The sequence below is a fragment of the Anolis carolinensis genome, chromosome 2 (genome assembly GCF_035594765.1).
Source record: "Anolis carolinensis isolate JA03-04 chromosome 2, rAnoCar3.1.pri, whole genome shotgun sequence".
Classification (NCBI taxonomy): Eukaryota; Metazoa; Chordata; class Lepidosauria; order Squamata; family Dactyloidae; genus Anolis; species Anolis carolinensis.
In genome coordinates this window covers 281,573,655-281,587,176 of record NC_085842.1, presented here as the reverse complement: position 1 = coordinate 281,587,176, position 13,522 = coordinate 281,573,655, and the positions used below count along the sequence as shown (strand labels likewise).

The window sequence follows — 13,522 nt, the reverse complement described above, 5'->3', positions numbered from 1 at the left end:
GTTTTATATAAGGAATGGAATTTGGATACGGCTTTTAACTTTTTCTTTTAATTCTGTGTAATTTGTTAATTATTGTTCTTACGAAATGGGTTTTTTATTGTTGAATGGGTTTTTTTTATTTATTGGAATTGTTAAGTTTATTGTGGTACTTTTATGGCATTTAATGTTTGCCTTCTATGTTACGAACTGTCCTGAGTCTCCATGAGGAGATAGGGCGGGGTAAAAATAAAGTTTTACTTACTTACTTACTTATATGAAAAGATAAGTCAGAGACAGATGCAGATTTACACAGTATAGAAAAACATGATAAACTAACTTCTAATGCACAAAAGAGCTATCTAATTTTTTCTATACAAATTGTATACGCATCACACACAAATGAAATTTGACAAGCTAACAATGCATATAGAGTTGTACATACTTACAGTATTAGTATATGATTTGAGTATTTGACACAAACTGTTACCTACCATGCACAGAGGTATAAGGTATTAAACCTGAAGAAATGAACAGCTTCTCTTCTTAACACTGCCCCAAAATTTACATAATAGTGAAAAAAGGAGAAAATTAAATCCTGACCTTTTTTATTAAAAAAAATGATAGACATGTAAACTGATTTACATTGTTTAGAAACCAGTGGTAACCTTGAGTTGGAAATCTGCTATCTGCCTCTTTACTCTGCTAAAATGTGTCACATTTAGAACTCAGAATGAGTTCTAAAACTAAACAGATCCTGACAGAACTCACTAGACTCCAGGTATACAGGAGTGTTTCCCATTATCTAAACCAATGGAACCAAATAAGCAGTTGAGAAGACTGCTGCTTAGTGACCTAGTTTCTGAAATATCACTGGCTAAGAGGTTCTTACTTAAAGTACGATAACTCATGTTGTTCATGCAACATTTATCATGCCTACATTAAGAAGTTTTGCCTCTAAAAATACTATGCTGTAAGAATTCTACGGCTCTTCCAATATTCGCAGCAGCATGGAAGCCTTTCAGTAGCTCCAGAAACTCCCAAGTCACGGAAGAGAAGCTGAAACCAGAGCGTTTGCCCATTCCAACATCAGCCCAGTCCCCAATAGAGCAACATTAAAATGAAAGGAGCTCTGATGAGACACTGTCTACAGAGACGTTGCCCAGGGGACACCCAGATGTGTTACCATCCTGCTGGGAATATGTTCTCAAGTTGCTTCTGACACAATAGAAAAGTGTGTTATACTTTGTGTTTCCTTGTTTAGGGTGTTGTGATTTACTTTATTTCACTAGGAAACATCCAGTAATGCCCAAGTAGATTTTGGTTCAGGTGATTCTCAGATTTACCCTCTGCCTCCTGCATTGCAATCTATTTAAGAATTTCCAAATTTGCCTCAAAGGATTTCCCACTCTGAGAAAGGTCCCGTAGAAGGAGGAAGAATCTATTCTTTCAATAGTATCTGTACTGGATGAACACGAGTAGATTTCACTCATAGTTTTTATAGAAGGAAATTAGGTTGGTATTATTTGATGCAGGGCGGAATATGAATTCTATAAAGAGTCAGACACACAGTTTCCCTAGGTCATAAACAAGGCCTCATTCAAATTGTTTGTCCTAACTACAATAAACCCACTGAATCAATGGGACTTATGTAAGTGTTGGCTTACCATTTGGCAACTGACTAAGCCTTACTGACCAAGAGCCAAAAGAACTGAAGCATGGGTCACTGTTAGGGTGGAATGCAAAAGGACACTAATTGCAGCCTCAAAGAAAGAGAATGGATGGACGACAGATAAAACTTTTCAAGCAGTTAAGAAAAGTCTAGAAGCAAAAGTAAAAAGTGACAGAAAGATTCAGAATCTCAAAATCATTAATCAGAATTGAGACTGGAATCAAGGAGTCAGAAGACGACTATGACGTGGAAGGACAGCTATGAAGGAACAAGACAAGTTCCTGAAGTATAAAGATATATTAGTGCAGGGGTCCCCAAACTAAGGCCCGGGGGCCGGATGCGGCCCTCCAAGGTCATTTACCTGGCCCCTGCCCTCAGTTTTTATAATAGAATATTTTATATCAGTTTTAATAATATAATATTGTATATACATATAATATTGATAGAAATATTATAATGTAATACAATGTAATACTAATAATAATACCATATAATAATATTAATTATATACTATATATTACATGTAATATTACTAATAATATTACAATATAGTGGTATAATTCAATATAGTAATATATAATGCTAATATTGTTCTATGCTAATAATATAATATATTGTATATAGATATAAATTGTAAGCCGCTCTGAGTCTCCTTCGGGGTGAGAAAAACAGGATATAAATGTAGCAAGTAAATAAATAATAAATAAATAAAATTTTGACTTAGGTTCGCCCAAAATCTGAAATGACTTGGAAGGCACACAACAACAATAATCCTAATTAACTTGACTATCTTGTTGGCCAGAAGCAGGTCCACACTTCCCATTGAAATCCTGATTGGTTTGAGTTGGTTAAAATTGTTTTTATTTTTAAATGTTGTATTTTTCTTTGGTTGTTGTTGTTTTTGCACTACAAATAAAACATATGCAGTGTGCATAGGAATTTGTTCATTTTTTTTCTTCAAATGATCATTCAGCCCCTCAACAGTCTGAAGGATTGGGGACCGGCCCTCTGCTTTAAAAGTTTGGGGACCCCTGTATTAGTGGATACTAAAATTAGGATTATTTATGCCATTGTATTTCCAATTTCTATATGCAGTAGTGAAAGTTGGGCATTGAAAAAAGCTGTCAGGAAGGAAGTCAATTAATCTGAAATGTGGTTCTGGAGAAGGTTGTGAACTGTTAAAAAGACCAAGAAATGAGTCCAAGCCTAAGCTCATCCTAGAAGCCACGATAACTAAATAGTGACTATTGTACTTTGGACACATCAAGAGAAGACATGACTCACTAGAAAAGGCAATAGTGCTTGCTAAGATAAAGGAACCCAATTAGGTTGGTGCTGGCAGAAGGACAGTCATTTGATGGGCTGGAAAGTTGTCTAAAATTTGGTTGGCTCCTTTGAAGAGACAAGAGGTTGAGAGAAGGGATTGGGAGGAAAAGAGTAGAAGGAGATCAATGGGTTGGAAAACGGTTTAAAATTGGGCTTGCACTGTTGGAAGGTCAGAAGATTGAAAAGGACGGGATTAGGAAGTGGAACTAATTAAGTGGCAGCTACAAACTCATGAATAATCTAATCCGCCAATGGGGGGGGGGGGGGGTGACTGCAGTTGCTGGTCATCTCTCTTGACTATTGAGTCATCCAATATCTAGGTGATATACTGCAACTAGCCACAGTAATTTTGTTTACTTATCATGGCTAACAATCTTTGACAAAACTAGCTATCCCATACATTCCTGAGAAAAGCAGAAATTTTGCAGGGGCTGTAATTAGGGCCGTAAACGGTGCCATTTTTCAAAACAGGATCCAGGACATTCAGCAGATCCAATAACCAAATGTCTAGAAAAAGGGCAGGTGGCGGGGCTCGAATTTACTTGGCCAAAATGGACCATGTGGCAACCGAAAACAGCTTTTGGTTCCTTTCGGCTGCGCCATGGCAGCAGCCACACATGCAGGGGGTTTCCCCCTTAGCCTTGCCTGAGCCAATCAGAGCAAGAAAGTGGATCATGTGTCTTTTTGCCAAGCTGGAACCAGGACAAGCCCCTCCATTTTCCTGTGGCATCCTGGCTTCCGAAAGCAAGTGATCATGTGCTAGCTAGCTCCGTGTTCTTCTATGTCAGTGCCATCGCTAGTAGGATATTTGCTTTTGGATTCAATTTGGATAACATTTCAAATATTTTCATTTGTAATTTTAATTACGTTTTCTTAGTTAAACATCTTTCAGTCCTTTTAAAAACATTTTGCTAGGGAAGTGAGGGTGGGTGTGCATTGGGGTGGGGTTGAGAAAGGACACTGGGGGTTGTTTAAATATTGGGGTGCTTTAATGAAGGAAAGGGATGTAAAAGCCAGAGGGAGAGGTACTGAATCTCAATAAGATTCTCTTACGGGATATCTTTTTAGTTTTTTTTAAGTTTTTATTTCTAGAAACTTTAAGAATTTCCTAAAAATTAGTGGATGACCAAACATTCTGAACCTTGGTGGGCTTAGAGTGGCAAATATATCCTCCAAGTGTAGCCATTTTCGTCCCAATAGTCCTAAAATGATGGAAGTTCCCCCAGCTCTTGAAAAAACGGGATTGGGGCAGCCAAAAATTGGACACCGAAAACAGCATGGCGTTTACCTGAATTGCACACAATTAACTATGATCACTGGTTGCTTGTAGCACTTTAATGAATAGTGTGTAGATAAGTAACTAAGACTTCAAAGCTTCAAACTGATACAAAGATAAGTTTCTTCTTAGGGAATTTTGTATGGAGACTTAAGAGCCATTGAAGCAATTTATTTGCACAGATCCCTGAAGAAAATGATCATAGACTGACCATATACTTCACATGGTCACGTCAGTGAAGTACAAAATATTTACAATCATAATTGTTGCCTTTGAGAAAGATTCCCCCAAAAAATATACACACTGTAATCACAACATTGTCACTTTTTCCTGCATGCTTTTTTACACCTTTATCTGACGAAGAAGCCAGTGAACTTCAAAACCTATTGTGATGTGTTTTGCCTAATTAAGGTTATCACAAGATTTGTTTTGTTTTACCCTGTTTCCCCAAAAATAAGACATCCCAGAAAAATAAGACCTAGTAGAAGTTTCGCTGAATTGCTAAATATAAGGCCTCCCCCGAAAGTAAGACCTAGCAAAGTTTTTGTTTGGAAGCATGCCCAGCGCCTGCCAAACAGAACACCAGAGCATGCAGGATTGGTAAATGTACATTCCAGTTGTACATGGAAATAATGGTAGTAACAAGAAATTCTTGATAGGATTCAGAGTTTGTCTGGTCATGCTGGTTTGTGATGATAACTACTGTACAATATATAATAAATGTTCATTTTTTGTTCAACAATAAATGTGAATTGTTCTTCATGGAAAAATAAGGCATCCCCTGAAAATAAGACATGCCCTGAAAATAAGACATAGCACATTCTTGGGAGCAAAAATTAATATAAGACACTGTCTTATTTTCAGGGAAACACAGTATGGTCATGGCTATCCCTAGATATTTTTCATGCAAAGATATTACACTTAGGCACTGACAAGGCAATTCTATACAGCCGCCCTCTATTTTTGCAGGGGTGATGAGTACAGCTCCCTATGAAAGTGGAGTGCCCCCGCCCCTGGGAGGGGGGCACTGTTGCTGAAAATGGAAAACCAGGAAGGAGGAGGACTACTAATCATGGTTTGCAAAGGAAGGAAGACACTATAGTGAACAGAAACTGATGGCAAACAGGAAGGGGAGAGGGAACTGGGCCCATGCATGCCTGTAATTTATTTATTTATTTTGTAATGTCACTAAACCTGCAGATCCAGCTCCCCCTCCTCTTCCTGTGTGCTGTATGCTTCTGTTCCCTCCAGCCTTTCCCTTCGCATCCTTCCTATATCATTTTAAAGTAAAAACATAGATGCTATTATCACAATACAGTCAGCTTTGTGCCCATGTATGGCCAAATAAGACTATTATCACAAAATGAACTAGGAGCTTACTTTTTATTTCCAATATGTGTTATTAAAGAAGCTAAATATCTGCATCAATCTCTCTCATTCGCATATGTAAATTTGTATGTAAGGAAGAAGTTTTGCTTCAGTATCTAGCCTTGAAATTATTAAGCATAGTGCAAGAAACATACCAAGCAGAACAAATGATGCTTCAGAACACTAAGGAAACAGATGGAATGTCCACATACTGGAACCTGAGACCTTCTAACACAGTACTACTGACAGTGACTACCTAGTATTTCAGGCAGGATTTTTTCCTAGTTCTACCTAAAGGTATTGAAAATTGAACATGGTATGTCTAGCAGGCAAAAAATGTGTCCAGAAAGTAAATATTTCCCTTCCTTTGCCTAGGCAAAACAGACATTTGCAGAGTCTGATCCACAAGGCAAGTGAAATAATGCATAGGGCCAACTTAGGGTCTCTGGCATGCAAAAATATGTTCAGGAACTAAGTTTTGATACACTACAGTATTTAGCACCAAAAAGTTGCCAAATTGGCTCAAAATCCTTTAAAAATACATTTCCTGTTCTTAGACCAAAATCCAAAAGACACAACACCAGCAAGAATGAGATTAGGAAGGATATATTTACTTATATTAAATAACTGGTTCAAATGACGATCTGCCCAGGCTCCATAGATGTATACAGAAGCACATTTGGGAATAAAGCAAACTTGGGCACCACTTCTTACTTACAATTTTTCTGTAGTATTGCTCCTGATATGAAAGGATAAAGTCCCTGCCAGCTGCCTCCTCACAAACTGATAGATAAGGCTATAACATTTTCCTGAAATGTGATGAAGTAGCTGCTCACTGACCCTGGGTCCTCTGCCTGATTACGAAGACCAAATGTGTTTTTCCATAGAGCAAGAAAAATGGCAACTGGCATCATTAACAGGTCACCAGGAAATATATGTTCCCCATATTTGATCTACATATATATATACTCCATTGCACATAACTTTCCCTCAGTATTTATGAAATGCATGAACATCTTAACAATGACCATCTCTTGAAATGAAAACCTACACCGTAGTAATAATGGGGTAGCTTTTAATACTTCATCTGTTAAGTCTTTGAGGTATCGCAAGACCCTTGGTTTTGTTTCAACGTGGTATGTCACTCATAAACAGACCTTAGATTGTGATTGGATCAGACTAAAATCCAACTTTGTTTCAATCTCACCCATCTCACCTAAAAAGGAAAAGGAATAGAGAGAGGCAATCTTGGACTGCTCCAGGTACGAAATGAATTAAACTAGTGAGTTTGAAGGCAGAAAATCCCTATAGCAAAAGAAAGGTTACGAACTTATGTAAAACATGCTTCTAACATATTAAGACACCATCCAATCAACATGTCAAAATGTCCCCTTCACTTTCCCCTGCCTGCTTATTGTAAAATCTTGAGGAAAGACCTCGCACAGTGAACCCTAAGTATCCAATGGGGTTTAGTTCCAGAATATTTGTTGGACGTTCTAATACAAGTACATCATAAACCGGTGTTCCTTATATAACATAGAAAAAATCAAGGTTTGCTTTTTAGAATTACACTCAACCTTCCACATTTTTGGGGAGTTTGGGGCACTGGACCCCTCGATGCTTTTTTTTTTAACCCGAGAGAAAACTTCTCGAGGAATCTCTACATTCTCCAGCATGACTCTATGGTCAACTCATGTTGAAAGTCTGACTACAAAATGGCACAGGATGATCTTTAGGTCCTCCAGTACGACTCTGTGATCAACTTTCTGAAGAAGCTGACCATGCAGTGGCCAAAATGTCCTAGAGATTCCTAGAGAGAACATATTAAGCAAATCTGAGAATAATCAAATTTGCAAAACTCAAGCCTGCAAATGTGGAGGGCTGATTTTGGAATATTGAGCTCATTTCACATTATACCGCCCTAAATCCCTCTGGGGAGAGAGGGCAGGTTAGAAATAAAGTTTTCTTATTTTTATTATAAACCTTTAAGACATCTATGTGCAACCTGAAGAAGAGAATGGATTCAGAATCCGTGAAATACAGACTACACCTACACTGCCATATAATCAAGATCAAACTGTTTTATATGTTCAGTCTAAACCTGTTTGCCATAATACTGATAATACGTCTTGCAATCTACCAGACTTTTGTGACTGATTGCTCTCATATTTAATCCCCAAGTTATGAACAAGACCAGTTCTGTAGGTTTGCTCTTAAGCTGAATTTGTATGAAAGTCGGAACAGGTACATTTTTGAAGTGTAACTCCACCCAAAACAAAATCATTTCAGTTTTGGATTGCACAGAGAAGGGTTAACACCCACGTAATATTTGTTTTTGTTGGAAATAGCAACTTCCCTCCCATGCCTTTCACTATTTATTTGTTAATGTATATATTTGCTAACCTGTATTCTATGTGTATGTTGATTTGCCAGTTTAACTGTACCTCTTTGGTGTGAAATGGGTTATAGACATGTGATTGTACTGAGCATGTTCGGACTCGGGACTCCATTTTATATTAAGTGTTTGCTTAACACAGTGGTTCGCAACTTATAGGTCCCCAGGTGTTTTGGTCTACAACTCACAGAAATCCCAGCCGGTTAACCAGCTGTTAGCGTTTCTGGGAGTTGGAAGGCTAAACATCTGGTGACCCACAGGTTGAGAACCACTGGCTTAACATCTCAGTGGAAGTGGATGCCTGTCTGTTTCACACCTCAGTGGAGGTGGGTGCATGTTGCTGTTTAAACTTCATTAGAGAAGTATGACTTATGGCTCTTCATTTTAACAGCTGAGTTACCTGTGCGCCATTACATGAATGCTTATGAATATCACTTGTTCAAAGGGTTGACTTCCAACAAGGACATGCTTTTCTTGACTAGTGGGTTTCAAAATATGGTCTCCACGTGTTCATGAAGATTCACATTTGCCAAATGGATATGACATCATTTTTTCCTTTCAATAAGGTTATGATTGCCATTTATTTCCAAGGGATATGTGCTTAGAGACTGGGTGCAGTTATTTCCAATATTTTTGCTGCATGTGCCCCTGTTGCTACATTTTCTGTCCCTGTGATAATTGAGTTATGAAAGTTTTGGGGTTGCCATGGAAACAAGGATAAAGCCTCAGTGGATACACCATTCCCCCATGATAATAACAACTCATTTTTGGTATTGGGTTTCACTTCCTGGCCACCATGGTTATGCAGAAGTTTCAAACCACCTAGACCTGGCGTTGTGCTTTTTTAAAAATATGCCCCTAACCCAGGCATGGGCAAACTTGGGCCCGCCATGTGTTTTGGACTTCAACTCCCACCATTCCTAAACAACCTCAGGCCCCTTCCTTTTTCCCTTCAGCCGCTTAAGGAAGGAGCCTGAGGATGTTTAGGAATGGTGGGAGTTGAAGTCCAAAACACATGGCGGGCCCATGCCTGCTCTAACCCCTTCCCTGCTTCGGCTTCCCCCTTAAAAGGAGGGCTCGCTCCTCGCCCTCCGGACTCACCATGCTGTTCCAACGGGCGGCGGCGCCTCGCCCTCTCGCTCCGCGCCCTGCTCATAAATCCTCCACACTCGGAAGCCCGGGAGCCCTCTCCCTTCAATCAGCACCGGCTTCTCCTGCCCGGCGCACGCCTCCTGAGCCTGCAGAGGTCACAACAGGACCCAGCTGGGAAAGGACCCCAAGGAGAGCTGTCCCAAACAGTGCCTGAGTAGAAAAATGAAAACCACCCTCACTTCACCCGCTCCTACGCCTTCCCCGCTACGCTGCTAGAGAATTGAGAGAGCTACCACCTGGAAAAACTCTAAATGTTACCCCACAATAAGCCGTATCGGGGAGGGTGTTTAGACAGGCGCGAGTTAGAAGCCCGGCGCTTGGAAAGTTCAAAGCACGAACGAGCGCACGTCACGTGACAAAAGGGTCGCCCTTTCGAGGGTCTGAGGAAACAGGAGAAAAGAGGACGCTGCGTTTGCATGGGCAACTATGTGCTTCCGAGTCATCGGAGGGTTGGGGAATGTTAGGCTCTGGAAAAGGGCGCCTTAAGAAGCGAGGAGATGAACACCCAGTAATATCCGAAAGAAGGGGGAGAATGAACAGTAGATAGGCTGGTGGAAATTGCGCATGCGCCGCTGGAATCCCGGGATTCCAGCGGCGCATGCGCAATTACCACCAGCCGCTCTACTGTTGTTAGAATGGTAGCCATCAGTCGCCTTTGATGAGAGTCGCCCTGAACCCGGAAGTTGTGGCTGGCAGGTCTCGTGCCGCCTGAAAAGGGAGAGAGAGCGAGAGGGGGAGGGTGTTTTTTTAAGTCAGGAGTCTCGCGCGAGGTCCAGAATCAGCAAACGTTTCGCGGGAAGGGAAGAGAGGAGGAGGAGGAGGCGGCTCGCGCGGGAAGCAAGCAAGGAAAGAGGGCAGGGCCGCTCGCGCTTCCCGCCTCGCTCATTGTGCGCGTTGTCTTTAAAGAAGGGCGCATGCGCAAAGGCAGCTTCGTCAAACGGGTGAACAATTGACTCCCAGACTCCAGGCCCTGGGAAGTAAGGATGGATCACGGCCTATAGGTTAGGCCTCGTGTTGCTAAATCACGAATGTTTGCCCGCCCAGAGGGGAAATTTTTCCCGCGGTGCTTCCACGCTGTAGAATTCATGCATTTTGATGGCATTTGACCGCTATGGCTCAATGCTTTGTAATCCTAGAATTTGTAATTGGTGAGGCACCAATTACAAGTAAGTTTCTTTGGCAAAGAAACTTAAAGACCTTCTAAGGACCTAACAACACTTTAAATCCACTTTAGGGAGGGGGCTTTAAACAGTTCAGCCAACAGGTCCTGGGCGTCACCAAGCTACAATTTATTTATTTACTACATTTATATCCCGCTCTTCTCACCCCGGAGGGGACTCAGAGCGGCTTACAAATCAAATGTGCATACAATATATTACTAGCATAGCACAATATAAGCATTAAATTACTATATTGTACTATATCATTATATGGTAATATTATTAGTAATATTACATTTAATATATATTATATTATTAGTATAATATTGTATAATATTATAATTATATACAATATATTATAAATTTACAAACCCCAGAATTCTGCAGGAGGCAGAAAGCGGATTTAAAGTTGATCCATGCTCTGGTGTGAAAATACAGTTCCCATGATTCCATAGCTTTGGACCATAGCAGTTAAAGTGGCATCTAACTGCATTAATTCTAGAGCAGTGGTTCTCAACCTGTATGTCTCTAGGTGTTTTGGCCTACAACTCCTAGAAATCACAGACTGTTTATCAGCTGTTAGAATTTCTGGGAGTTGAAGGCCAAAATATCTGAAAACCCACAGGTTGAGAACCACTGCTCTAGAGTGTAGATGCACTCCTTAGGGTTGATTGTTTAACTGGGACCCCTTCCACACAGCTGAATAAAATCCCACATTATCTTCTTTGAACTGAAATATATGGCAGTGTGAACTAATGCTATTGAATCTAGACCGCAATAATTTGAGGATTCTGCCTGGCAAAGAATGCTAGCAATTAATTCAGTTCCCAGATTAGAATTAACTCAACAAAGGCAGTTGAAGACATAAGACAGAGGCAGATTTATTCATCCATAAGAAGAAGACCTGTGGGCTCATGCCTAAGAGAAGTCTGAGCAACATGTGCTCCTGCAAGGAGCTAAATACTCTGTTTCATTGTTAGAGTTTGAATCCTCCCTCCCTTGCTTAAGATTGACTGAGCCTTCAGTGATGCAGCTAGAAATTTCCTCCCAGCCAGGCTAGGGCTAGGCTTAGGGGGTGGGGGAAAGGCCAGAGGGAAGGTTGGCATATACCCAGCAGAAGATGATGGGGTTACCCTGTTTCCCCTAAAATAAGACATCCCCAGAAAATAAGACCTAGTAGAGGTTTTGCTGAATTGCTAAATATAAGGCCTCCCCTGAAAGTAAGACCTAGCAAAGTTTTTGTTTGGAAGCATGCCCAACTAACAACACCAGAGAATGCAGGATCGGTAAATGTACGTACCATAGAGTGTTCTACATGGAAATATTGGTAGTAACAAGAAATTCTTGATAGGATTCACAGTTTGTCTGCTTATGCTGGTTTATGATGACAACTACTGTACAGTATATAATAAATGTTCATTTTTTGTTCAACAATAAATGTGAATTCTTCTTCATGGAAAAATAAGACATCCCCTAAAAATAAGACCTAGAGCATCTTTTGGAGCAAAAATTAATATAAGACACTGTCTTATTTTCGGGGAAACACGGTATGAAATCCAGGCCCAGGAGAACAATGGAGGGTCTGGTCAGGAGGAAGCTTGACTTGACAAACCAGTTTGGAGAATATATGAATGTCTCACCCCTGGCATTGCAGTTCCTTTGTGAGTTATTGCCTGGGGCTAGTTCACAATAGCAGGGTTGTTTAACATGGATTACACAGATTGAACATGGGAAGGGGATCCTTGCTGCCTGTTACTCCTTTTGCAACGTGGCCAAGACTTAACCTCTTTTATAACATTTCAGCTTGATGCCCTTTAGCAAACTACAGATCCCCAAACTATAGATCCCTTTTTATTTGGGGGGGGGGGGGGTAGTGGTGTTCGATAACACTAAGATATTGTGGGATTTTCAAAGCAGATATTGTGGGATTTTCTGCCTTGATATTCTGGGTTATATGACCGTGTGGAAGGGCCCTGGTTTCTACTCCCTTTTGATGAAAGAGGCAGTTGGCCATTTTTCTTGTAAGCGTAGAAGATAGATCCTTTCTCTTTCCCTCCCCTTATATCTTTCCCTCTTTCTCTCCATTCCTTCCCTCCTTTTTCTTTCTTTGGCCTGCCTGCATTTCCTTCTTCGTTCCTTTCTTTCTCCTCTTTTTCCTTCCTTCCTTCCTTCCTTCCTTCCTTCCTTCCTTCCTTCCTTCCTTCCTTCCTTCCTTCCCCTCCCCTTTCTCCAGCTCTGAGAGGGCCTAACTCACAGCGTCTCCATGGCAACATGGCTCTTTTCCTAGCTCTTAACTTTTAATTGTATTTAATTTGTCTTTTCCTGTGTTGATTTGGAATGCACTTGCTTCTTCTTCAGTTCTTTTTCCCCATATGCTGAAGTTAGGGGTACACTATGAGTGAAAAACCACAATTTTTTTAAAAAATGATATTTTTTTTGCTTCAGAGAACATCTTCCCAGGAATCTCTAGGTCAGGCATAGACAAACTAAGGACCAGGGGCGCATGCGGCCCCTTGGTGCTTACTTCAGGCCCTCCTCATTTTCCCTGTCCTCTTAGCATAAGGACATGCCAAAAATATGGGGGAGGAAGGTACATAGTAGCGGAGAGTCCTCTGGAGCACTCTTAGCCACTGTGTGTTTCACCCTCCTTCCAGCATAAGGATGGAGAGACCCCATCCTTATGCCGGGAGGATGGCTAGAGGCAGCCACACGGTGGTTGAAAGCCCTCCCACCTTCCTCCTAGCATAAGGATGGGACGAGCAGCCCTGTCCTTATCCTGGGAGGGCAACCTGAGGATGACCTGGGCCCTGCCCTGTTCCCTCCTGGCCCTGTCCTTTCCCGGGCCCTCCCCACCCAACATGTTCCTGGCCCCCCTTCCTCCTGGCCTGGCCCTCCCCGCCAGGCCCACAATGTGGCCCCCAGGCAAAAACATTTGCCCATGCCTGCTCTAGGTCCTCCCGTTTGATTCTTTGGTCACACGGTGGACTGTACAATTGCACTGAAGGGTCTAGAGCAGAGATATCCAAATTGTGCCGTCACATGTTATTGTCCAGGTGTGTTGCGTGAACACAACAAGAAACCTTTGAGGCTATGTGAAATAAGCAGTAAATCATATATATTTTAAAATATAAATGAAAAGTTTTCATGAGATATGGTGTCTCCTTATATATTTCATTATTACAATTTATGTATATGTC

The 13,522-nt window shown here is 41.0% G+C and overlaps 1 protein-coding gene across 2 annotated transcripts in view; it reads right to left on the bottom strand.

Moving 5' to 3' along the window:
* Positions 1-9,282, bottom strand: part of tmem161b (transmembrane protein 161B) — a 34,878-nt gene extending 25,596 nt beyond the window's left edge. Inside the window, exon 1 of one of the 2 annotated variants that reach the window (XM_008103013.3) lies at positions 9,115-9,282. In XM_008103013.3, coding sequence (XP_008101220.2) covers positions 9,115-9,117 — 3 coding nt within the window. In that variant the 5' untranslated portion in view covers positions 9,118-9,282. The remainder of the gene's footprint in view (positions 1-9,114) is intronic. The other variant, XM_008103012.3, reaches the window with a different exon arrangement.
* Positions 9,283-13,522: the final 4,240 nt, after the last annotated feature.